Raw genomic sequence first — 26,411 nt, forward strand, 5'->3', positions numbered from 1 at the left:
TTCTCTGGCTGGAATACTACTGAATAACATGCAGGGGCCCTAGCTCCTGATAGAAGGTCCCATAGAGGCCAGCACTTTGGAAGAACAGGAAGAGAGAGATGCAGGAAGTGGACATTACCTTGTTTACCCATCAGAGGTCAATCTGAAGAGTATCATATTGCCTGCTAACTTAAAAGCATACAAAACAGAAAAAAAATATCCAGAAAGCTTTGTGGAAAAAAAAAATGAATGACACACTAATGGGACAAAGGAACCATCACCAAACAGAACAATCATCTTTGGAGTCTCAACATTTTCAGCTTAACAGAGACTCAGAAGCTCTGGGTGCAACTTCAGATACTGCCAGAATCACACCAAGAGGACATGAAGCAGCTTCTGAGACAACCAGTCAAGGAGCAAAGGCACTGCCTAGAAATTGAGAAGATGTGTCACCAGGTGTATAGTTACATGAACTATTCCCATGAGAAGAAGCACAGCTTCTACTGGAAGATGGAGGAAAACATGGCAAAGGGATTTGAGAGAACCATGTTCTGTTCAAAGCAAGATTGCCTTCTATCAGAAAAGAACTCAAGAAAGGTGGATGGCAACTGTCAGCCTAGAGACAGCTCAACAAGCTAAGAAAAGAAAATGATCACATCAGACAAATACTGGTTAATGTCCAGTTCAAGTCCAAGTCTTTCCCAACTGGACATTTTGCACCTGATATTCCCCACACAGCCCACAGGTGTCCAGAAGTACAGGGGACCCCCTGGGTCACCAGGTTCTCCAGGATGAAGAAGAACATGTAGGGAGGCTCAAGGATCAGGGGTCCCATTCAGGTTTAAAGCATATTTCAGAACTGCTGGGATGAATATCCACCACCATGGCAAGGCATAGAAACACCTGCCAGCTGAAGGAAAGGGAGGAATCCCCATGAAGAGAACAAAATGAAATAGAGACAAGTAAACTATCACATATTGAGTTCAAAACAATGGTTCTAAGGGAGTTCAGTGAGCTCAGTGAGCTTAGTGAACTCAGAGAGAATTACAAAAAAACTACAGGGAAACTATGAGGAACTTATTGCAAACTGTATCAACATAAAAAGAGACATAGACACTAACAATAAGAGGCAAAAGGAAATGAAGAATACAATTTCCGAATTGAAGAACACAGAAGAAAGAATCAAAAGCAGGCTAGATGAAGCAGAGGATCAAATCAGTGAGCTTGAGGACAGGGTAGAAACAATCTCTAAGAAAGAGCAAGAAAATGAAAAAAAGACTCCAAAAGAATGAAGAAGCATTCAGAAGAATGCATGGAAACCTGAAACATAATAACATCAATATAATAAGGATGTCAGAAGGAGAAGAGGAGCAAGGGATAGAGAACATGTTTGAAAAAGGAATGATGGGAAACTTTCTTAATTTGAGGACAGAAAAAGACACAGAAGTCCACAAAGCACAGAGGATACCATTCAAGAGGAAATCAATGATGCTCACTCTAAGACACATCCTAATTAAAATGACAAATATCAAAGACAAAGAGAGAGTCCTAAAGTCAAGGGAGAAACAGGTGATAACATACAAGGGGGCCCTGATAATAGCTAGCATCTGACTTCTCAACAGAAACAACACAAGCCAGAAGGGAATTGCAAAAAAATATCTTCCAAGGAATGGAAAGCAGAGGCCTGTGACCAGGACAATTCTACCCAGCAAGTCTCTCAATTAAAATAGAACATCAAATAAGGAGTTTCTGAGACAGAAGAAGGCTAAAAAAATACACCTCGACCAAACCAGCACTACAAGATATGCTAAAGAACTGCTTTAAGAATATGAAGAAAACGATTGAGAAAGAGAGGATCATAGGTACTCAGGGAAAAAAAAATGAATAAGTACCTATCAATAATAACTTTAAATATAAATGGATTTATTGCCCCTATCAAAATACATAGGATAGCTGAATGGATAGGAAAACATGACCCACACATATGCTGCCTAGAAGAGACCCACCTTAGAACAAAAGACATACACAGAGTGAAAGTCAATGGATGGAAAAAATATTCCAAGAAAATGGACAGGAAAAAATAGCAGGAGTAGCAATACTTATATCAGACAAAATAGATTTCAAAACAAAGGCCATAAAAAGAGACCCAGAAGGACATTTCATAATACTCAAAGGAAGAATCCATCAAGAAGACATAAACAGTGTAAAACTATGTGCACCCAAAATAGTAGGACACCAATATATAAGGAAAATCTTGGAGGACTTCAAGAAAGATATAGACAGCAATACACTGATACTAGGGGATTTTAACACCCCACTGTAAAAAATGTATAGATCTTCCAAACAAAATATCAAGGACATTGTGGAACTGAATGATGCATTAGTTCAAATGGACTTAACTGACATATATAAAACTTTTCATCCCAAAGAAGCAAAATACACATTCTTTCCAAATGCACATGGAACATTTTCAAAGCTGGACCACATAATAGGACATAAAACAAGCCTCAAAAAATTTATAAAAATCCGCTGGGAAAAAGATGGCGGAGGAGTGAAAGGGAGTCACGCTGACCTCCTCCCAAAACCAAACTGGAATTGCAACTAAATAATGGAGTAATCACCTGGAAAGCAGTGGAGCGATAGTGGGAGAGGAGCCTTGGTGCCGCGGACAGCGGATTCGACTCTCACACATCCCAACGGGTGAGAATTGCGGTGGAGGCTCGAGAGGGTGGGCTGGGTGCGCACGGGCACTGGCACCAGAGGGACATTGAAACGGCCAGTTAGCGTCCCCCCTGGGAAGAACGGGGTCTGAATCATAAACAGGAACCCCTAAACTACAGCCGCTAAAGCCGAGAAAATACAGACAAAACACAACCCCAAAAAGCTTAGGGGCACTCTCTGCCAGAGACAGGTGGCTGGGGATGCAAAAAGACATTTAAAGGGCAAACGCAAAAGTTGCAGGGGCAGCCACCCTCCTTGATCGCTGGGTACAGGTGGCAGCAGGGTGGGCTGGTGCCTGGGAAAAGACTGGTGAGGAAAACTTTGTGAGGAGAACTGACTCTGCGGCCGGTGGAGCCCGGGTGATGGCGCACTTCCCACTCTGCAGCTACCATCTCGCTCAGGCATAAGGGAATCAATTAACCTGCCTTTTGTGCACTCCGCACACAGCTTGTGCGCGTGTGACCTGCGGGGCTGAGTGCAGACTGTCTGGGAGAGCCTTGAGGAGAGACTGGAGACAGCGGCGTTGGGGAAAGAACGGGAGGAGGAACCGGGGAGTCCCGACTCCCTCCCCGTTCGGTAGTCTCCATTGTGGGCTGGAAAGGCGGGACCCCAAAGAGGCAGAAGCGGGGCGCGCATGAACCAGACTGCCTGCGATTGAAACGCAGTCCGCACAGGGGTTGGATCCTCAGCCGAAGGGGTCACAGAACTGCAGAGAGGCCCCTGAGGGGAGACTAGAAACGGAGGCATTGGGGAAAGAACGGGAGGAGGAACCGGGGAGTCCTGACTCCTTCTCCTTGCCGAAGTCTCCATTGCGCGGGAAGAGGCCACACCCCCAAAGAGCCAAAAGCCGAAAAGCAAACATAGACACCCCCAAAACACCCAGAGCAGGCGCGCACACTTGCGCCGAGTGACTGGCGAGGATTGGCGAGCGTGTGTGTGACCCACGCGGGCTGGCGAACGCTTGCACCTGCCGGCAAGGCCTCACACAGACTGGCACCCATACGGCCTGCAAGGGATTGCACAGAGGGGCAAGGGCAGGCACAAATTGACCTACCCGCCGCGATTGCGGAGCGGCCCACAAAATAAGTAGAGCTGCCCAGAGTCCCTGGAGGAGAGACCAGAAACAGGATTAACCGGAGGGCTGATTTCCTCCCATTTCCGTAGTCCCCATTTGGCGAGGGCAAGCAACGCACCCAAAGAGCCAAAAGCGGGGAAAACACACAATAGAAGACTCTAAACTGACCAGTGCCGCGAAGCTCGCATGCCAGGGAGTTCAGATGAGCACGGGAGGTCGCGAATAAGCCCCCTGGTCTGGGGCAAACACATGCGAGCCCAGGCAGGTGGGGGACCCTGCCGCGCTGGGAACGCGCTCAAGGAGCTCTCGTGAGAGCGCAGAGAGATCCCAAAAAATAGCCCAGCCCTGACCGAAGGGGTCACAGAGCTGTTCCAAGCAGGAGTCAGACACAGGCATTAGACTCCTGAAAGGCTCAAACAAACAACCCAAGGCCCTATAGGGTCAACAACTGACATCATCAGAGGCAAGCCCAGAAAGAAAAGTAAAGGACAAAAATACTTAACAGACTCTCACAAAAATGGGAAGAAAAAGAAGTTCTCCCAAAAGAGTGGAAAAGGGGACTCCCCACAGAGAGAGCTCAATGAAATAAAGGCAAGGGAACTATCAGATATGGAATTTAAAACAATGGTTCTAAGGAAGCTCAATGAGCTCAGCCAGCTCAAAGAGAACTATGAGAAACTGCAGAGAAACTATCAGGATCTTACAGCAAACTATATCAGCCTGGAAAAGGACATAGAAACTATCAAGAAGACACAAGAGGATATGAAGAATACCATTTCTGAATTGAAGAACACAGTAGAAGGAATCCAAAGCAGGCTGGATGAAGCTGAGGATCGAATCAGTGAGATGGAGGATAAGGTAGAAAAAAGCTCCCAGAAAGAGCAAGAAATGGAAAAACGGCTCAAAAAGAATGAGGAAGCATTTAGGGAAATGCAGGACAACCTGAAACGCAATAATATCCATATAATAGGGATACCAGAAGGAGAAGAAGAGGAGCAAGGAATAGAGAACCTCCTCGAAAAAGTAATGATGGAAAATTTCCCTAATTTGAGGAGAGGAAGGCTCTCATGGATCCAGCAGGCAGAGAGGACACCACTCACGAGAGATTCAAAGAGGTCCACTCCAAGACACATCATCATTAAAATGGCAACTATCAAAGACAAAGAGAGAATCCTCAAGGCAGCAAGGGAGAAGGAGAAACTAACATACAAAGGGGCCCCGATACACCTAGGAGCTGACTTCTCAACAGAAACACTACAAGCCAGAAGGGAATGGCAAAAAATATTCCAAGTCATGAAAAGCAACGGCCTACACCCAAGGCTGCTCTACCCAGCTGGGCTCTCCATTAAAATAGAAGGGGAAATACGGAGTTTCCCAGACAAGAGAAGACTAAAAGAATACATCTCTACCAAACCAGCACTCCAAGATATGTTAAGGGGACTGGTTTAAGCAGATGAAGGAAAAGAATGAGACAGAGAGGAACACAGGTACAAAGAGAAAAGATGACTAAGTTTCTATCAGTAATATCTCTCAATGTGAATGGACTAAATGCCCCAATCAAAAGACACAGGGTAACTGAATGGATAAGAAAACATGACCCACACATATGCTGCCTACAAGAGACCCACCTCAGAGCAAAAGACCTACACAGATTGAAAGTAAAGGGATGGAAAATAATATTCCAAGGAAATGGACATGAGAAAAAGGCTGGCGTTGCCATACTTGTATCAGACAAAGTAGATTTCAAAACAAAGGCCATAAAAAGAGACCCACAGGGGCACTTTATAATTCTTAAAGGAAGAATCTATCAAGAAGACATAAACATTGTAAACTTATATGCTCCCAGTAGAGGAGCCCCCAAGTTTATAAGGAAATTGTTAGATGACTTCAAAAAAGTTATAGACAGCAACACACTGATAGTTGGGAAATTCAACATCCCACTGTCAAAAATGGGCAGATCTTCCAAACAAAACATTAAAAAACATATTGTCGTGCTGAATGACACAATGAATTAAACAGACTTAACTGACATATATAGAACCATACATCCCAAAGAAGAAAAATACACATTCTTTTCAAATGCTCATGGCAGTTTTTCAAAGATAGACCACATGATAGGACACAAAGCAAGCCTCAGTAAATTCAGGAAAATTGAAATAATACCAAACTTTTTCTCAGACCACAAGGCCTTGAAACTCGAAATCAAACTCAAAGAGAAACTTCAAAAACTTGGAAACTCATGGAGACTGAACAGTACACTATTAAACAATGAATGGGTCAATAATGAGATAAGAGAAGAAATCAAAAAATTTCTGGAAACAAATGAAAATGAACAGACAACTGTCCAAAACCTATGGGACACAGCAAAGGCGGTCCTGAGAGGGAAGTTCATAGCAATACAGGCTTACCTTAAAAAGATAGAAACATTTCAAATAAAAGACCTAACACTACAACTTGAAGAACTGGAGAAACAACAACAAATAAATCCCAGAGCAAGTAGAAGGAAGGAAATAGTCAAGATTAGAGCAGAACTGAATGACATAGAGACAAAAAGAACAATTCAGAGGATCAACCAATCCAGAAGCTGGTTCTTTGAAAAGATTCATAAGGTGGACAAACCTTTGAGCAGACTCATCAAGAAAAAAAGGGAGAGGACCCAAATTAATAATATCAGAAATGAAAGAGGAGAAATAACAACTGATACCACAGAAATACAAATTATCATCAGAAACTATTATGAACAATTATATGCCAAGAAATTTGAAAATCTGGATGAAATGGACAAATTTTTAGAAAAGTATAATCTTCCAACACTGAAGGAGGAAGAAACAGAAAGCTTGAACAGACCGATAACAGTTGGGGAAATTGAAGCAGTCATCAAGAAACTCCCAGCACACAAAAGTCCAGGGCCAGACGGTTTCCCAGGAGAATTTTACAAAACATTTAAGGAAGAGCTAACCCCTGTCCTTCTCAGACTATTCCAAAAAATCCAAGAGGAGGGAAGACTGCCAGACTCCTTCTATGAGGCCAGCATCACCCTGATCCCAAAACCAGATAAAGACCCTACAAAGAAAGAAAACGACAGGCCAATTTCGCTGATGAACATAGATGCTAAAATCCTCAACAAAATATTGGCAAACCGCATCCAGCAATACATTCAAAAGATTATCCATCACGATCAAGTGGGATTCATCCCAGGGATGCAGGGATGGTTCAATATATGCAAATCAGTAAACGTGATACAACACATAAATCAAAGAAAAGACAAAAACCACATGATCATCTCGATAGATGCAGAAAAAGCATTTGACAAGGTACAGCACCCATTTATGATCAAAACACTCAGCAAAATGGGAATCAATGGGGCATTCCTCAACGTAATAAAGACCATATATGAAAAACCTATAGCCAATATCATACTCAACGGGCAAAAACTGAAAGCTTTCCCACTAAGATCGGGAACACGACAAGGATGTCCGCTCTCACCGCTTCTTTTCAACATCGTATTGGAAGTCCTAGCCACAGCGGTCAGACAAGAGAAAGAGATAAAAGGCATCCAAATAGGAAAGGAGGAAGTAAAACTATCATTGTTTGCAGATGACATGATAGTGTACATAGAGAACCCTGTAGACTCTACCAAAAAACTCCTCAACCTAATAAGTGAATTTGGCAAAACAGCAGGATACAAAGTCAACATTCAGAAATCAAAGGCGTTTTTGTACACCAGCAATGCAATAGAAGAAGAAGAAATCAGGAAAAATATACCATTCGATATAGCACGAAAAAAGATAAAGTACCTAGGGATAAATTTAACCAAAGACACAAAAGACCTGTATGCAGAAAACTATACAACATTGAAAAAAGAAATTAAGGAAGACACAAATAAATGGAAGCATATACCGTGCACATGGATTGGAAGAATTAATATCCTTAAAATGTCCATACTACCAAAAGCAATCTATAGATTCAACGCAATCCCTATTAAGGTACCAATGACGTATTTCACAGAAATAGAACAGACATTTCAAAAATTTATATGGAACCATAAACGACCTCGAATAGCTGCAGCAATTTTGAGAAAGAAACACAAAGTAGGAGGGATCACAATACCGGACATCAAACTCTACTACAAAGCCACTATACTCAAAACAATCTGGTACTGGCACAAGAACAGACCCATAGACCAGTGGAACAGAATAGAAAGCCCAGAAATAAGCCCAGGTCTCTATGGGCATCTAATATTTGACAAAGGGGGCAGAAGCATAAAATGGAGCAATAACAGCCTCTTCAACAAATGGTGTTGGGAGAGCTGGATGGCTACATGCAAAAAATTGAAATTGGATCATCAGCTGACACCATACACAAAAATAAACTCAAGATGGATAAAAGACTTAAATATAAGTCGCAACACCATCAAAGTCCTAGAGGAGAACATTGGCAGGAAACTCTCAGATGTCCCACGCAGCAATTTTTTCACTGATATGTCTCCTAAAGCAAGGGACATAAAGGAAAGAATAAACAAATGGGACCTCATCAAAATAAGAAGCTTCTGCACGGCTAAAGAAAACATCAGCAAAATGAAAAGGGAGCCAACCATTTGGGAAAATATATTTGCTAATGATACATCAGATAGAGGTTTGATCTCCAAGATATACAAAGAACTCACTCGACTTTACTCCAAGAAGACAAACGATCCAATCAAAAAATGGGCAAAGGACCTGGGCAGACGCTTTTCTAAGGAGGAGATACAGAGGGCCCAGAGGCATTTGAAAGGATGCTCTGCATCACTAGCCATTAGAGAAATGCAGATCAAAACCACCATGAGGTACCACCTCACACCGGTCAGAATGGCCATCATAAACAGATTCACAAACAACAGGTGCTGGCGAGGCTGTGGAGAAAAGGGAACTCTAGTCCACTGTTGGTGGGAATGCAGACTGGTGCAGCCACTATGGAAAGCAGTGTGGAATTTCCTCAGAAAGCTGAAAATGGAACTGCCTTTTGATCCAGCGATTCCCCTGCTGGGACTATACCCTGAGAACACCAAAACGCCAATACAAAAGAACCTATGCACCCCAATGTTCATAGCAGCACAATTTACAATAGCCAAGTCTTGGAAGCAACCTAAATGCCCATCAGTAGATGATTGGATCAAAAAACTCTGGTACATATACACAATGGAATACTACGCAGCAGAAAGAAAAAAAGAAGTACTAAACTTCGCAACAGCATGGATGGAACTGGAGAGCATCATGCTAAGCGAAATAAGCCAGGGGGCGAAACACAAATACCATATGATCTCACCTATAAGCGGAACCTAACCAACAATGCAAAGAAGCAAGGCAAATATGACCAGCAACACTGAAAGGAAAAGAAATCAACAGAGACAAGAGGGAAGGCGGGGGGCAGGGAAAGGGAAGGGAAGGGGAAAGTCAAGGAACATATAGCAAGGACTCATGGACAAAACCAAAGGGGAAGAGCTGAGGGAGGGAAGGTAGGAGGGGGCAAGGGAAAGAGGGGGGGGGGAAGGCAGAGACAAATGTATTTAAAAAGTAAATAAATTAATTAAAAAAAAATTTATAAAAATCCAAATCATAACAAGTGTTTTCTTGGATTACAAGGGCTTGAAAGTAGAAACCAGCCTCAAGGAAAAACCTCAAAAACATCCAAACTCATGGAGACTGGATAGCATGCTATTAAACAATGAATGAGTCAATAGTGAGATCAGAAAAGAAATTAAAAAATTCCTGGAAACAAATGAAAATGAATACACAACAGTCAAAAACCTTGGGACACAGAGAAGGAATCCTGCCTGAGAAGTTCATAGCAATACGGGCCTACCTTACAGAGACAGAAACATTTCAGATAAATTACCTAACTGTCCAGTTTCAAGAACTGGAGAAACAAACAAAGCCCAGAGCAAGGAGAAGAAAGGAAATAATCAAGATCAGAGCAGAACTGAATGACATTGAGACTAAAAGAACAGTTGAAAGGATCAACCAATCCAGGAGTTGGTTCTTTGAAAAGATAAACAAAATCAACAAGTCTTGAAGCAGACTCATCAAGAAAAAATGGGAGAGGACCCAAATAAGTAATATCAGAAATGAAAGAGGAGAAATAACAACTGATACCACAGGAATACGAAATATTGTAAGATATTACTATAAGCAATTATATGCCCAGAAATTTGAAAACCTCGATGAAATGGACAAATTTCTAGAAAAGTATAACCTTGCAACACTGAATGAAGAAGCAGCAGAAAGCTTGAACACACTGATAACAGCTGGGGAAATGGAAGCAGTAATGAAAAAACTCCTAGCACACAAAGCCCTGGACCAGACAGTTTCACAGAAGAATTTTACAGAACATTTAAGGAAGAGCTACGCCCTGTCCTTCTCAGACTATTCCAAAAAATCCAAGAGGAGGGAAGAATCCCAGACTCTTTTTGTGAGGTTAACATCATCCTAATCCCAAAACCAGATAAAGTCACAAGAAAGAAAGAAAATTACAGGTCAAAATTGCTGATGAACATAGACACTAAAATCCTCAACAAAATATTGGCAAACCACATCCACCAAGATATTAACAGGACCATCCACCAAGATCAAGTAGGATACATCCCAGGGATGCAAGGATCATTCAGTATTCAAAAATCAATAAACATAATACATCACACAAACAAAAGCAAAGACAAAAACTATATGATCATATCAATAGATGTGGAAAATACATTTGATAACATACAGCACCCATTTATGATAAAAAACACTCAGCAGTATGGGAATTAAGGGTGCATACCTCAACATAATAAAGGCCATATGAAAAACCTACAGCCGACCTCATACTCAATGGGCAAAAACTAACATCTTTCCTATTATAATCAGGAACAAGATAAGGGTATCCGCTTTCACCACTTCTATTCAGCATAGTATTGGAACACCTAGCCACAATGATCAGACAAGAAAAAGAAATGAAAGGCATATAAATTGGAAAGGAGGAAGTAAAACTATCATTGTTTGCAGATGACATGACAGTGTACGTAGAAAACCCTATAGACTCCACCAAAAACTGCTTGACTTAATATGTGAATTTGGCAAAACAGCAGGATACAAAGTCAATATGCTGACATTGAAAGCATTTTTGTACACCAAAAATGAAATATCAGAAGCATAAATTAGGAAAAAAATCCCCTTTACTATAGCAACAGGAAAAATAAAGTACTTAGGAATAAAATTAACCAAGGAGGTAAAAGACCTTTACACAGAAAACTATACAACACTGAAGAAAGAAATTAAGGAAGACACAGAAAAATGGGAGCATATACTGTGTTCATGGATTGGAACAATATACATCATCAAAATGTCCATACTACTCAAAACAATTCATAGATTCAATGCAATCCTTATTAAAATAACAAAGACATATTTCGCAGGCATAGAACAAACATTTAAAAAATTAATATGGAACCATAAATGACCCTGAATAGCCACAGCAATTTTGAGAAGGAAATACAAAGTAGGAGAGATCATAATACCTGTCATCAAACCATATTACAAGAGCACTTTAATCAAGACAGTCTGGTACTTGCATAAGAACAGATACATAGATCAATGGAACATAATAGAGAGCCCAGAAATACACCCATGTCTCCATGGTCAATTAATAATTGACAAAGGGTGTAGAAGTATAAAAGAGAGTAAAAATAGCCTCTGCAACAAATGGTGCTAGGAGAGCTGCACAGCTACATGAAAAAAAATTGAAATTTGACCACCAGCTTACACTATACACAAAAATAAACTCAAGATGGATAAAAGAATTAAATGTAAGTTATGACACCATAAAAATCCTAAGGAGAACATAGGCAGGAAACTCTTAGATATCCTATGCAGCAATATTTTCACTGATACGTCCCCTAGAGCAAGGGACAGAAAGGAAAGAATAAACAAATGGGACTTCAACAAAATAAGAAGCTTCTTCATGGCTAAAGAAAACATCAGCAAAATGGAAAGGGAGCAATCCATGTAGGAAAATATTATTTGTCAATGATACCTTGGACAGGGTTTGATCTCCAAAATACATAAAGAACTCATGACTGCACTCCAGGAAGACAAAGAATTTAATTAACAAATGGGCAAAGGACCTGAACAGACACTTCTCAAAGGAGGACATACACAGGGCTCAGAGACACATGGCTAGTGATGGCTCATCATTACTAGCCATCAGAGAAATGGAAATTAAAAACACAATGAGACACCACTTCACACCTGTCAGAATGGCCATCATAAATAAATCAACAAACAAGAGGTGCTGGTAAGGTCGTGGAGAAAAGGGAACCCTAGTACACTGTTGTTGGGAATGCAGACTGGTGCAGCCACTGTGGAAAACAGTGTGGAATTTTCTCAAAAATCTAAAAATAGAACTGCCTTTTGATCCAGTGATTCCACTTCTCAGATTATACTCTAAGAATCCTGAAACACCAATTCAAAAGAACCTGTGTACCCCAATGTTCATAGCAGCACAATTTACAATAACCAAGTGCTGAAAGCATCCTAAGTGCCCATCAGTAAATCAGTGGATCCAAAAACTATGGTATATTTAAACAACGTAATACTACACAGCAGAAAGAAAGGAAGAGCTACTACCCTTTGTGATAGCATGGATGGAACTGAAGAGCATTATGCTAAGTGAAGTAAGTCAGGGTGTGAAGGAAAAATAACGTATGATCTCACCTATAAGTAGAACCTAATCAGCAAAGCAAGCAGGCAAGGGAAATATGACCAGCAACATTGAAAGAAAGAAGTAACCGACAGCAATGGGAGGAATGGAGGGAGGGGGGGTAGTGGGAGGAGAAGGAGAAGGGTTAGATCAAGGAACAGATATGAAGGACACATGGAGGAAGCCAATACAGAGAAGGATTGAGAGGGAGAAGTCAGGGTGGGTGGGTCAGGAGAATGTGGAGTTGGGTAAACGGAGACAAATGTACGTGAACAATTTAAAAAAAGGCATGTATTTTATCCACATGAAAATCAGTAAATGCTCATCAAACAACAGAAAATAAAGGCTAATCAATACTTTTAGTCCTCTAGAAGAATTTTTTTTATTACCAGGAAAATATTTAAATATGCAAGTATGATTCAATTGGAAAGTCAGCTTTAGGTACACTTTGCAAAATTAAAATAAGGATGATTTATTCTCTCCAAGTAAGGTTAATTTTCTTTCTTTTGTGGTGAATTGATTTCGGATAAATGAAATCAAAACTCTTTATTTTGCAGACTTATTTCTAGTGAGGGATTGTTTTTCAGACAGCTTTTAAAAGTATATGAGACCAAGATCTTAGTTGAAATTGAATCAACAGCACTCTCTTCATGCAGTATTTCTACATGTAACACATAAATAATCTAAGGTACCGTTTCTATGTATATCATTCAATAAATATATCTTTCGTTAATCAGACTGTATGTTTAGCCTCTAAAGCAACTTGACACCTGAAGAAACTTGTGGTCTTGAAAGAGCACTGGTGGTATAAAGGAAATAGTGGCCGTTGTGGAAGTTAATATCCATCAAAGCTTCCATTGTTTTAGATATGATTCCATAACACATCACTTTAGAGTAGTTCCCATAAACGAGATATTACTAATGTCAAGTTTAGTTATTTATTTTCATATGTAAGGATATTTGATATCTATAAATAAGTATGGTTAATTCACAATTGTGTGATATAAAGTGATCATAAATCCCCCAGAGTTTCTTTTTTTTTTTAAAGATTTTATTTATTTACTTTTAGAGAGGGGAAGGGAGGGAGAAAGAGAGAGAGAGAAATATCAATGTGTGGTTGCATCTCATGTGCCCCCTACTGGGAAGCTGGCCTGCAACTCAGGCATGTGCCTGGACTGGGAATCGAACTGGCAACCCTTTGGTTCACTTGTTGGCACTCAATCCACTGAGCCACACCAGCCAGGGCCCCCAAGAGTTTCTAGACTTTCCTTTTAAAATAATTAAGTGGTGAGGATTGCTATGGCTAAAAGTTTAGTGGTGCTGCTAGGTTATTTAGCTGATATTATTTAAGTTACAATTTTAACACCATTTTATCTTAAATACACATGGAACCTGTATGACATCAGATTCAAAATTGGGTTGAATTAATTTAATGACTAGGGTTATCTCTCTACCTACCTATCTATATATCAAATGATAAATTTCTTTTTTAAATATCTTAAGTTTTGATGATCAGAGATGCCATCCAAATTTGGAGGGGAGGTTGCTTGTGAAATGTAATGATGCCAATTCTCTAATTAAAACTGATATGGATAGTGACATTTGGCTTAATGTGACACTTTATTGCATGAACAAATGAAGTACTAGTGGAAGCGCTGATAACACTATTTTTAAATATCTTTAGGTATAAAGTCTTGCACCACTGCTTTCTTTATAAGCAGAACTTAAATAAATCTATTTAACAATGCTATGTATTTTCTTCTCTCTGAATAATATTCTTCCTGCCTGCTGTAATCAGCAATTATTTCCTTTCCCCAAGGAGAACATTTCACAGAAGAAATAAAAGCTGTTTCCATCACAATCAGCCCCACTGCTTCCTAAGCCATTTTTAAAGGAAGGACTGAGGAAGGCTGTGTTTGATGACTTTACTGTATTTTATTATTGAGGACATGAATCCTTGCTTCTGAGAAATGTGTCCTAGCACCCATGCACTCAAGACATTGCTGCCAAAATATACACATACATGATAGATTACCCAATTTATTGGTGACATTGTATATGCCATCAAGTGCAGTTTAAATGATCTTGACAGGTACAGAAGAGTGCCACCGACAGGTGCAGCAATACATGCCTGGTTTAGGATTTCATATGTTTTTATAGTGTTTGATGAAATGGCAGGTTGATAAATTAAAATGGCAACTGTAGCATCAGACTTGAAAGCTCAACCACTTTAGATCACAGAAGCTCTGTGCACTCGCCAGCGAAGCAGCCTGCAGGGCCTTGGAAAAATAGCACAATCACTGTTGCTGAAGGAATCATTAATTTTGTGGTGGCACTGTCTGAGTCTAAAAAATAAGAAAATAGATTTTTAGAAGGGGAAAATTGGCTTTACTCTCTTACCTCTGTTTCCCTGGAGACCTAGAGGAAATTGAAACCACACCATCAAAAATAGGCATTGAATTGATCACTGATGACTCCCTAATGGCAGATGAATGTGTTTAAAGCTTAGGGACAGTTTCTTATTACCCTTCTCTTAGTTTTGACCTTACATCTAGATTTCAGCACATCTTACAGCTACCAGGATCCCACAAAGTTCAGTTGAGAAACATCTAAGACATCACTTCATTACTCATTGATTCTGATATTGTTAAAGAAAATATTTTATCAGGAATTTTCTTTCTCCTTTTGTACAGATTTTATATTTTTTTGACAAATGAAAACAATATATATTTAAGATGCACAATGTGATGCTTTTCTATTACATACATATTGTTAAATGATTTCCATAATCCAGCTAATTAACCAATCCATCACCTCACATAGTTCTGTTTTGGGGGATGAGAACACAAGTTGTACTTTTATTAAAAGCATATTTCAAGTATACAATATGGTGTTCTTATCGACAGTCATCATGTGGTATGGTGGTTCCCAGAACTCGAAGTTTCAGTGAGTAACTGAAACTTTGTCTTCCCAATTCCCCCACCTCCCTGGCAACCACTGTTTTACTCTCTGGTTCTGAGTGCAGCTATCTTAGTTTCCACATGTTACTGAGATCATGCAGTATTTGTCTTTCTGTGTCTGCCAGCTGACATTTCACTTACTATACTGTCTTCCAGTTCACCCATGTCATTACAAATGGCAGAATATCCTTCTTTTTAAAGGTTGAATAATATTCAATTACATAAAAAACAAAAACAAAAACACATCAGTCATGCCCTGTGGTTTGCGCTTAGTAGAATAGGTCTCAGAGATCAGAAGATAAGTTTTTCTGGATCAGGACCAGCTCACTCAAAAAGCCAGTAACTCAACAGAGATCAATATAATCAGTATCTGCATTCTGAATGTGTTTTTGAATGCCTGTCAGCCAAGCTTGAAAAAGAATATATTCTGAGTTATAGCAATATAATTTTTAAATTGGTCTATTTAAATTATTCTAATATAGTTAAAATGTCTGAAAAGGTTTTTGCCCATGCGATGTGATCATTTTCATGATAAAGCCACTCATGCAAAAATTTACCAACTGAAAAACTGGTGTCAATCAATGTTTCAGTTCCAAAATGCAACTGATTCATTCAGTTGCGAAGTCTTTTAAAAAGGTCAACTGCAGGTGAAGAGGAAAGAAGAAATAATTTACATGGAACTTTTCATTTAGTGACATGAGTATGTTTTTTAAGTGGTTCAGAGTTTGCAAAGTGTCAACAGCCACTTGACCTAGATGAGGACTTAGATACTGTCCCAACATGAACTTTTACACTGTGAATCTCAGATAGCACAGGAATAGGAACTTCCTTCTCTCCTCCCCTAAACTGTTCATTAAAAAGCTGTGAGGAGAATCAAGATGGTGGAGTAGTGAATGGAAGTCACACTGACCTCCTCCCAGGACCAACGTGGAATTACAACTAAATTGGGGAGAAATCACCTGGAACAAACAACTGAACAATAACGGGAGGGGAGCCTTATAATCTCAGAAAGACAGAAAGATCAGCTGTAGCACAGACTAACTGGTAAGGAGTAGGGTAGAGACTTGATAAATCAGGCGGAGTACCTACAGGTGGCAGCACCAGGATATTAAAATGGCCAGTTGGATCCTCCCCCCCCCCCCCACCTCTGAGAAGAGCGGGATCTAAACTATAAGCAGGGATCTCCAGCCTACAGCACCAGAGCCCCAAAATACACAGATAACAGCCAGCTGTAAAAAGTGTCAGGGTTGCACTCTGACAGAGATAGGCGGCAAAGATGCAAAATGCCTTTTAAAGGGCCAATGTATAAATTTTTAATTGCAGCCACTTACCATGGTCTCCGACAAAGGTGGGAGCAAAGTGGACTAGGGACACCTGAGGATAGACTCGGGAAGGAGACTTTGGGGAGAGAACTAAGAGAGTAGCTGGAATCCTGGTGCTGACACATCCCCCATATGGCAGCAGCCATCTTGCTCAGGCAGACCACTCCCCTGAGCAACATCAGCATGAGAGAATCCAATAACCCAACCCCCAGGAGGGACTCTGCACCACCCAGTGGAGCCTAAGACTGACTGCTGAGTGCAGAGTGACTACATTAACAGCTGAAGGAGGGAACCACAGACAGTAGACTCCTGGAAGTCTCAAACAGACTGCCTAAAGTCAGATGGGGTCAATATCTAACATCATCAGAGGCAGATCCAGAAAGAAAAAAGTACAGTATCTTACCATAGAAGGTCACACCACAAAGTCAGGAAGTCAAGACAGATCAATTTAAGAAGCGGAAGTGAAAAACAAGAATCTCACAAGTAATGAGAAGACAAAGAAACACCCCCCAGCCAAAGGGAAAGGAGAATCCCCTGAAAGAGAACTAAATGAAACAGAGCAAGTAAACTATCAGATATTGAGTTCAAAACAATGGTTCTAAGGGAGCTGAGTGAGCTGAGTGAGCTCAGAGAGCTCAGGGAGAATGACAAAAACCTACAGAGAAACCATGAGGAACTTATTGCAAACTATATCAGCATGAAAAGGGACATACAAACTAACAATAAGACATAAGAGGAAATGAAGGATACTATTTCTGAATTGAAGAACACAGTAGAAGGAATGATAGCAGGCTAGATGAAGCAAATGATCAAATCAGCGAGCTGGAAGATACGGTAGAAAAAAGCTCCCAGAAAGAGCAAGAAAAGGAAAAAAGACTCAAAAAGAATGAGGAAGCATTCAGGAGAATACAAGACAACCTGAAACATAATAAAATCCTTACCACAAGGATACCAGAAGAAGAAGAGGAGAAAGGGATAGAGACCCTGTTTGAAAAAGTAATGATGGAAAATTTCCCTAATTGGAGGAGAGAAAAAGACACAGAAGTCCAGGAAGCACAGAGGATCCCATTCAAGAGGAACCCAATGAGGTCCTCTCCAAGATACATCATCATTAAAATGCCAAAAATCAAAGACAAAGGGAGAATCCTAAAGGAAGCAAGGGAGAAAGAGGTAGTAACATATAAAGGAGCCCCGGTATGGCTTACAGCTGACTTCTCAACAGAAACACTACAAGCCAGAAGGGAATGGCAAGAAATAGTCCAAGCAATGAAAAACAAAGGGCTGCAAACAAGACTGCTCTACCCAGCAAGGCTCTCCATTAAAATGGAAGGTGAAATAAGGAGTTTCCCAGACAAAAGAAGGCTAAAAAAATACAACTCTACCAAACCAGCATTGCTAACTATGCCTAAGGGACTGCTCTAAGAAGATGAAGAAAAAGAGTCTGTGAATACCCAATTCCTTTCACAGTCACCAATACTTGATATTACCAATATTTTAAATACTTATTAATCTGATTGTGACAATGATGTGTCATTTTTTTCAAGCATTTCTTTCTTTCTTTCTTTATTTTTAAATACATTTGTCTCTGCCTCTCCCCCACCACTTTCCCTTGCCCCCTCCCTCCTTCCCTCCCTCAGCTCTTCCCCTTTGGTTTTGTCCATGAGTCCTTGTTATATGTTCCTTGACTTTCCCCTTCCCTTCCCTTTCCCTGCCCGTCCCTCCCTCCTTCCCTCTTGACTCTGTTGATTTCTTTTCCTTTCAGTGTTGCTGGTCATATTTTCCTTGCATCTTTATATTGTTGGTTAGGTTCCGCTTATAGGTGAGATCATATGGTATTTGTCTTTCGCCCCCTGGCTCATTTCGCTTAGCATAATGCTCTCCAGTTCCATCCATGCTGTCACGAAGTTTAGTAGTTCTTTTTTCCTTTCTGCTGCTTAGTATTCCATTGTGTATATGTACCATAATTTTTTAATCCAATCATCTACTGATGGACACTTAGGTTGCTTACAACACTTGGCTATTGTAAATTGTGCTGCTATGAACATTGGGATGCATAGATTCTTTTGTATTGGCGTTTTGGTGTTCTTAGGGTATAGTCCCAGCAGGGGAATCCCTGGATCAAAAGGCAGTTCCATTTTCAGCTTTTTGAGGAAACTCCACACCACCTTCCACAGTAGCTGCACCAGTCTGGATTCCCACCAACAGTGTACTAGGCTTCCCTTTTGTCCACAGCCTCGCCAGCACCTGTTGTTTGTTGATCTGTTTACGATGGCCATTCTGGTCAGTGTGAGGTGGTACCTCATGGTGGTTTTGATCTGCATTTCTCTGATGGCTAGTGATGCTGAGCATCCTTTCAAATATCTCTGGGCCCTCTGTATCTCTTCCTTGGAAAAGCATCTACCCAGGATGTGACATTTTAATTGTTCCTTTATTATTTGTGGAAACTAAACATGTTTTTGTATATTTCTTGCCTATTTCTATTATTTTTAAAAAGTTTCAAATGACTTTTTGGTATTCTTTATACATTTTTTGACTAAAAGTTTGTAGAATTTTTTCCCTAAAAATAAAACAAAAAACTACTAACCCTTTTTTAGGTGTGTTGCCAATACTTTCATATTTTATTACTTGTTCTTTAACTATATATATATATATATATATATATATATATATACTGTATAGTCTTAAATGTTTAATATAGTCATATGGACAATATTTTACTTTATAGCTTCTGGGTTTGAATATTTTAATTCAGGGTAATAAAAATATTTGTTTATGTTTTCTGCTAACAGTCTTTTGATTCTACATATTGATTTTTAACTCACCTGAATATTTCTTTATTATGTGTAAAATAGGGCTCTATATTTGTTTCATTTCAAAAAATAGTGGTCCATGCACCTTATTTGTTGAATAAGCCTTATTTTCCCCATTGATTTGAAATGTTAGCTTAATCATATATTACATTGTTTGACATATATGTTTGTTTCTAGAATGCCCATCTTATTTCTTTGTTCTACTTGACTATTGCTGTGCTGGTGCCAAGCTTCAATTGCTGAGACTTTACATTGGATTTAAATTTTTTAATGTTTTATAATTAACTTTGACATTTAAAAAATAAATAAATAAAATCAATCTGCATTAAAAAAAAGAAAGAAAGAAAGAATGAAGGAATTCCTACTTTTTGCGACAGCATGGATGGAACTGGAGAATATTATGGTAAGTGAAATAATCCAGTTTGTGAAAGACAAAAAACATATGATCTCACCTGTAAGTGGAATCTATTCAACAAAATAAACTAATGAACAAAATAAACCACAGGCATGGGAACATGGAACAGACTGAAACTGACCAGAGGAGATGGGGAAGGAGGACAATGGTGGAAAGAAGAAGGGACTAGATAAAGAGCATGTATGAATCACACATGGACATGGACCACAGAGTGGGAATTGACTATGGGAACAGGGGGCAAGGTGGGATGGGTGGAGGAGGGCAAAGGGAGAAAAGTTGAGACAACTGTAATAGAATAAACTGATTTAAAAATAAAAATATAAATATAAAATAAATTAAAAAAAAAGAAAAGCTCAGGAGATTGTGAAAGGAAATCTCAGATTTCAGATCTTCAGTCCTACATTGATATAGGAAATTCTATATGCACAAGTCATTATTATTAATAAAATAATATCATTGGGAAAAATAAAAAATAAACTTTAGCATGAGTTATGAAGGCTCACCCTACAGCCTGATTCTGTTTCTCACGGTGGTCAATATGTGCAGTGTTTCCAGGGCTAGCTAGCAATTCTGGTACTAACCAGGCCTGGAAAGCTCTGTTTAAATCATCCTGCATCCTCCCCATCATTCCCTTACAACCATGCATAGGTTTACATTTTAAATTATTATAAATACATCTCATAATGTGTATTAGATATATAATTTATGATAAATATAAAATATAAAATATTTTTATATAAAATAACTTTAATTAAATTATTTAAAATGGAAATTTTTTCTGTTCTTGACTGACATTGTAAAGTGAGTACAGGCTTGTGTGCTAGATGAGTGTTAAATGGCTGATATTCTGCTCATTCTCCAAACATTACATTTTAAAGCAATTACTAGGACTCTTCTGACAAACATTTTCTCTTATGTGGTACCATATAGATTCTGATTTTGGAAGTAAGGTGGGAGAAAACAGGCATCAAGTTTGCATTTATAAAAATGAACAAGAACTGAATAATCATTCTAATTAAGATTTGAAATCTTAGTTTAAAACCAGTTTTGCATTCAAAAAGCTTCTCACAGCCATTTAAATTTTTTTTAATTTTTAAATCACATTTATTCTATTACAGTTGTCTCAATTTTTCTCCCTTTGCCCTCCTCCACCCATCCCACTCTGCCCCCTGCTTCCACAGTCAATTCCCACTCTGTGTGGTCCATGTCCATGTGTGATTCATACATGCTCTTTATCTAGTCCCTTCCTCTTCTTTCCACCTTTGTCCTCTTTCCTCATCCCCTCTGATCACTTTCAGTCTGCTCCATGTTCCCATGCCTGTGGTTTATTTGGTTCATTAGTTTATTTTGTTGAATAGATTCCACTTATAGGTGAGATCATATGGTTTTTGTCTTTCACCGACTGGATTATTCCATTTAGCATAATATTCTTCAGTTCACTTAGCATAATATTCTCCAGTATTTTTGCAGCTGGCTGTTATCTGTGTATTTTGGGGCTCTGGTGCTGTAGGCTGGAGATCCCTGCTTATGGTTTAGACCCTGCTCTTCTCTGGCAGGGGGTGGGGGATCCAACTGGCTATTTTAGTATCCTTCTGGTGCTGCCACCTGTAGGCACCCCACCTGATTTATCAAGTCTCTACCCCACTCCTTACCAGTTAGTTAGTCTGTGCTACAGCTGATCTTTCTGTCTTTCTGAGATTATAAGGCTCCCCTCCCGTTATTGTTCAGTTGTTTGTTCCAGGTGATTTCTCCCCAATTTAGTTGTAATTCCACATTGGTCCTGGGAGGAGGTCAGTGTGATGGCCATTCACTCTTTTGTCATCTTGATTTTCCTTGTCTCCCCTGAGCTTTTATATAAGCAAATATTTCCTTGTGTTTTAACTGTCTTTGACAAATTTGTCCATTGGTATATTCAGGTTGAGTTTACGTTGCAGCATTTAAAAATGTTATTTCATAATTCCTATTGTGTATTTAGCCAAGGAAAAATTTTGCTCCCATATTTGCATTAAGAAGAGATGCAAATTCTGAAAGTAAATTGCAAAGATGAGTAGATAGATTAGGAAATAGTGAAGATGTAGTTCTGAGGAATTTTTAGAACCAACCTGAATATATGTTTATGTGATGAAAATATAGATAATTACTGTCAACCTTGTTTGTTGTTTATTGAGGGTATACAATTTCTATACATTCATTAGCTGAACTTCTGAGGTCACAAAACAGTTTAGGGCACATGTTACTCAAGTCTTTATAAAATGCAAATAACAATGTTGCTGAAGAAACGATGCATTCAATGATATGTTATGAATCTGAATACAGGATTAAATGACAGAAATACCATCTCAGTAAACCTTGTTAATTTCATTTAAAAATTGATTAAAAAATTGAGATTTAAAATATTTAGACATGTACTCACCCCACAGTTAGAAAAGGCTCCTTTGACTCAAGTCTGTGAAAAAAATATTTAAAAAATATTTTAATATAACAATATGCTATGCACTTGAAAGTTGCTTTTGCATAAATATGACAGAATTATACTTGCTGGTATAAAAATGCACAATTTAACACCAGTAAAAAGCTTTCAATAATATATTAAGACCTAATCTGGACTAATTCAAATTCTAGCTGGATTAATGGAAAGGATAAACAGAATGAGAGAAATGATATGGAATGTAGTACTTGAAAGATACATTAGCATAATATTGTTAGTCTAATTCTGATTTGTACTCTCAAAGAAGCAGCTCTTGGATTCATTGATCTTTTGCATCATTTTTAAAAACTCTACTTCCTTTATTTCTTCTCTGACCTTTATTATTTCCTTTCTTCTACTCACTTTGGGCTTTGTTTATTGTTCTTTTTCAAGTTCCTTTAAGTGTAAACTTAGATTGTTTACTTGAGCTTTTTCTTGTTTTTTAATTTTTTAAAATTTTTTATAGGTCTGTAATGCTATGAATTACCCCCTTAGATTGCTTTCTCTGTGTCCCACAGGTTATGGGTTGTTGTTTCATTTGTTTCAAGGTATCTTTTGATTCTTCCTTGATATCATTGTTGACCCATCCATTGCGTAACAACATGTTATTTAGCTCCCATGTCTTTGTTTATTTTTCCGCATTCTTCTTGTGATTGATTTATAGTTTCAGAGCATTGTAGTAAGAGAATATGCTTGATATGATTTCAATCTTCTTAAATTTATTGAGACTTGTTTTGTGTCTTAACATGTGGTCTATCTTAGAAAACATTACATGTGAACCTGGAAAGTATGTATGTTCTGCTCCTTTGGGGTGAAATGCTCTGAAGATATCAATTAAATCCATTTGATCTAGTGTGTTGTTTAAGGCCACTATCTTTTTTGATTTTCTGTCTTGAAGATCTAGCCATTGAAGTCAATGTAGTATTAAAATCCCTTTCTATGACTCTACATCTGTCACTCTTTCCCTTTATGTCCACAAAGATTTGTTTTACTTATTTAGGTGCTCTGATGTTGGGTGCATAAGTGTTTACTAGGGTTGGTTATATCCTTTTGCTGAACTGTTCCTTTGATCATTATGTAGTGTCCTTTGTCTCTTACTATAACCTTGGTTTTAAAGTTTATTTTGCCACATAAAAGTATGGCTATCCAAGTTTTTTATTCCATTTGTATGAAATATTATCTATCTGACTTGGGTCTGTTGATGGGTCTTGTTTTTTAATCCATTCAGCTAACCTACTTTTTTTGGTAGGAGTATTGAAGCCATCTACATTTAAGGTGATTATTTATATACATTTTTTGCTATATTATTTTTTAACTATTTTCCTTTGTTTCTTCTTCTTATTCTCCCCTCCTCTTTCTCCTCCCCCTTCTCTTCATCCTCCCCCCTCCTCCCCTGCCTCCTGCTCCTCCTCCTTCCCCTTCTCCTTCTTCTTCCCTTCTTTCTCCTCCTCCTTCTTCTTCTTTCTCCTTCTCCTTATTCTTTCTCCTTCTCCTTCTCCTTCTTCTTATCTTCTTCTCCTCATTTGCTACTTCTTCCTCTTCTTAAAGCAAGCCCTGTAACATTTGTGGCAGCACTTGTTTCATGTTAACAAACTCCTTTAGCTTTTTCTTGTCTGGAAAGCTCTTTTTTTCTCCAATTGCAAATGATAACCTTGCTGGATAAAGTAGCTTTGGTTGTAGGTCCCTGCTTTTCATCACATTGAATATTTCATACCAATCCTTTCTGGCCTGAAATGTTTTTGTTGAGAAATGAGATGGCAGTCTAATTGGAGCTCCCTTGTAGGTAACTAATTAGTTTTCTCTTGCAGCATTTAGTATTCTCTCCTTGTCTTTAATCTTTGCCAATTTAATTATGATGTGTCTTGGTATAGGCCTCTTTGGGTCTATCCTGTTTGGGAGTCTCTGTGCTTCTTGGACTTGTGTCTTGTTCCTTCTCCAGATTAGGGAAGTTTACGGTCATTATTTCTTCAAATAAGTTCTTGATCCCTTGCTTACTCTCTTCTTCTTCTGATATTCCCATGATATTGATATTGTTATGCTTCATGTTCTCCCAAACTTTTCTCAACCTTTCCTCATTTGTTTAAAATTCTTATTTCTTTTTGCCGCTCTGCTTAGATGTTTATTCCCACCTTTTCTTCCAAATGACTGATCCAATCCTCTGCTTCAGATATTGCATTATTTATTTCTGATTTTTTTTATTGTTTCTGTCTTTTATCAGTATACTTATAATCATTTCTCAATTATATATCTGATGAATTGCTTGCTTCCATTTCATTTAGTTCTTTTGCAGGGGTCTCTTGTTATTTCATTTGGGGCTGTTTCTTTGTCGTCCCATTGTGGCTAGTTCTTTGTATTCATTTCTATGTATTAGGTAGATCTGCAAAGACTCTAGTGTAATCCTATATCAAATACTGCCTGTGACTGGCCCTAGGCAACTTGTTTGGAGTTCTTAACCATCCACAGCTTCTGCTGGGCCTGGCTGTGTGCAGAAAGGACCAGGCTGAGCACCAATACCACCTTTTCCAGCACCGGGCCTGGGGGAGGGTCAAGTAGTCTCAGAGATCACAGAGCTACATCTTTGCTCTTAGACTTAATCATTGATCTAGCTGCCATCTCTACTCAGTAGCCTAGCTTAAGCTCCAGAGGGTGGGATAAGAGGAATTTCTGTGGGAAGATATATGGCAATCCCTTGAGCTGATGCCCCTTAGAAGGGAGTGCTCTGTTTGAAAAATATGGCTTATGCAATGTAGGGAATGCCTCAGCACAGTGATCCTTGTGGCTATTCCTTTAGTTCTCTCCCCAAAGCCACCAAAACCAAACTTCCCTCATGCACCTCTAGTCCACTCTGCCCTCCCTCTGCTGGAGCCCAGGGTAAGGGGCTGCAAATAAAATTTTGTGCATTGGCCCTTTAAGAGGTTCTCTGTATCTCTGTCTCTCCCTGGCAGACAGAAACAACTCTGCTTTTCACAGCTTAATGTTATTTGGGTTCCTTTCCCAGTTCTGGTGCTGTAGGCTGAAAAGCTCACCTTCGGGTTTAGACCCCACACTTCTCAGTACCTCCCCTGGCCACTGAATTATCCCTCTGGCATTTCAGCTACTGTTTGTGGGAGCCTGGCCAGCCCTCCCATGCCATCTCTGCACTCAGTATCATCTCGTTGTGGTGAAGTAGTTTTTTCCCTCTGTCTTTGGTTATAAGGCTTCTCTCCAGCTAGTGTTTAGTTAGTTATTCAGGATGATTTCCCTATAATTTAGTTTAATTCCAGTTTGATCCTGGGAGGAGGTCAATGTAGCTTTCACTTACTTCTCCACCATCTTAAAATTCCCTACACTCTCTATATCTACTTATTTTCTGTTTTTACAGGTTTTTTTTTTTTGCTAAAAGTTTTGATACATCTATTTGTTACTATTAGACTATTAAAGTTTATAATGTATTTGGTTACATATTGAATAATTTATTTCCAGTAGGTCTTCCAGCATGAAGATCTAAAAGTCATGACATTTGTGGTCACTTAGTGGCAACACCACCAAGCAGGGTAGGAGGAGTCAGGTCACAGATGAGGGTCTTCTTGCCTTCTTGTGTCTCCTAAGAACCAGGTATTTTTTTGTAGTTCTTTACACATTAATGAAGAATATAATTCTGAAGTCTCTGCTTCATTGTGGTATCTTGAGCAAGCCATTTAATAAACATTCTGGGGCTTGTTTTTCTCATTATAAAATAAGGTAGGATTGCATCCAGGGAATTTTCTCTTTTAATAAGTGAATGATATAGTCCTTACCAAAGGTAAATCAATCAGAAAAGTATCCCCTTTTAAATATTTCCTAATTATTAAGAAGACCAGTAGGTAAATGTATATATTGGCCAAGTCATTTTCATATGCTTCTTATCATATGATTGATTATAGGTTAAATGTAGGCAAATACTGAAGGCATTTTTTAATCTAAATTCT

General features: G+C 39.0%; 1 protein-coding gene across 1 annotated transcript in view; it reads right to left on the bottom strand.

The window, feature by feature from the left end:
- Positions 1-26,411, bottom strand: part of RALYL (RALY RNA binding protein like) — a 427,107-nt gene that overhangs the window by 98,060 nt on the left and 302,636 nt on the right. The window contains exon 3 of the mRNA XM_054595861.1: positions 22,411-22,443. Coding sequence (XP_054451836.1) covers positions 22,411-22,443 — 33 coding nt within the window. The remainder of the gene's footprint in view (positions 1-22,410; positions 22,444-26,411) is intronic.

Source organism: Pteronotus mesoamericanus, unplaced genomic scaffold (genome assembly GCF_021234165.1).
Source record: "Pteronotus mesoamericanus isolate MK-2021 breed Mesoamerican mustached bat unplaced genomic scaffold, CSHL_Meso_final scaffold_54, whole genome shotgun sequence".
NCBI classification, from domain to species: domain Eukaryota; kingdom Metazoa; phylum Chordata; class Mammalia; order Chiroptera; family Mormoopidae; genus Pteronotus; species Pteronotus mesoamericanus.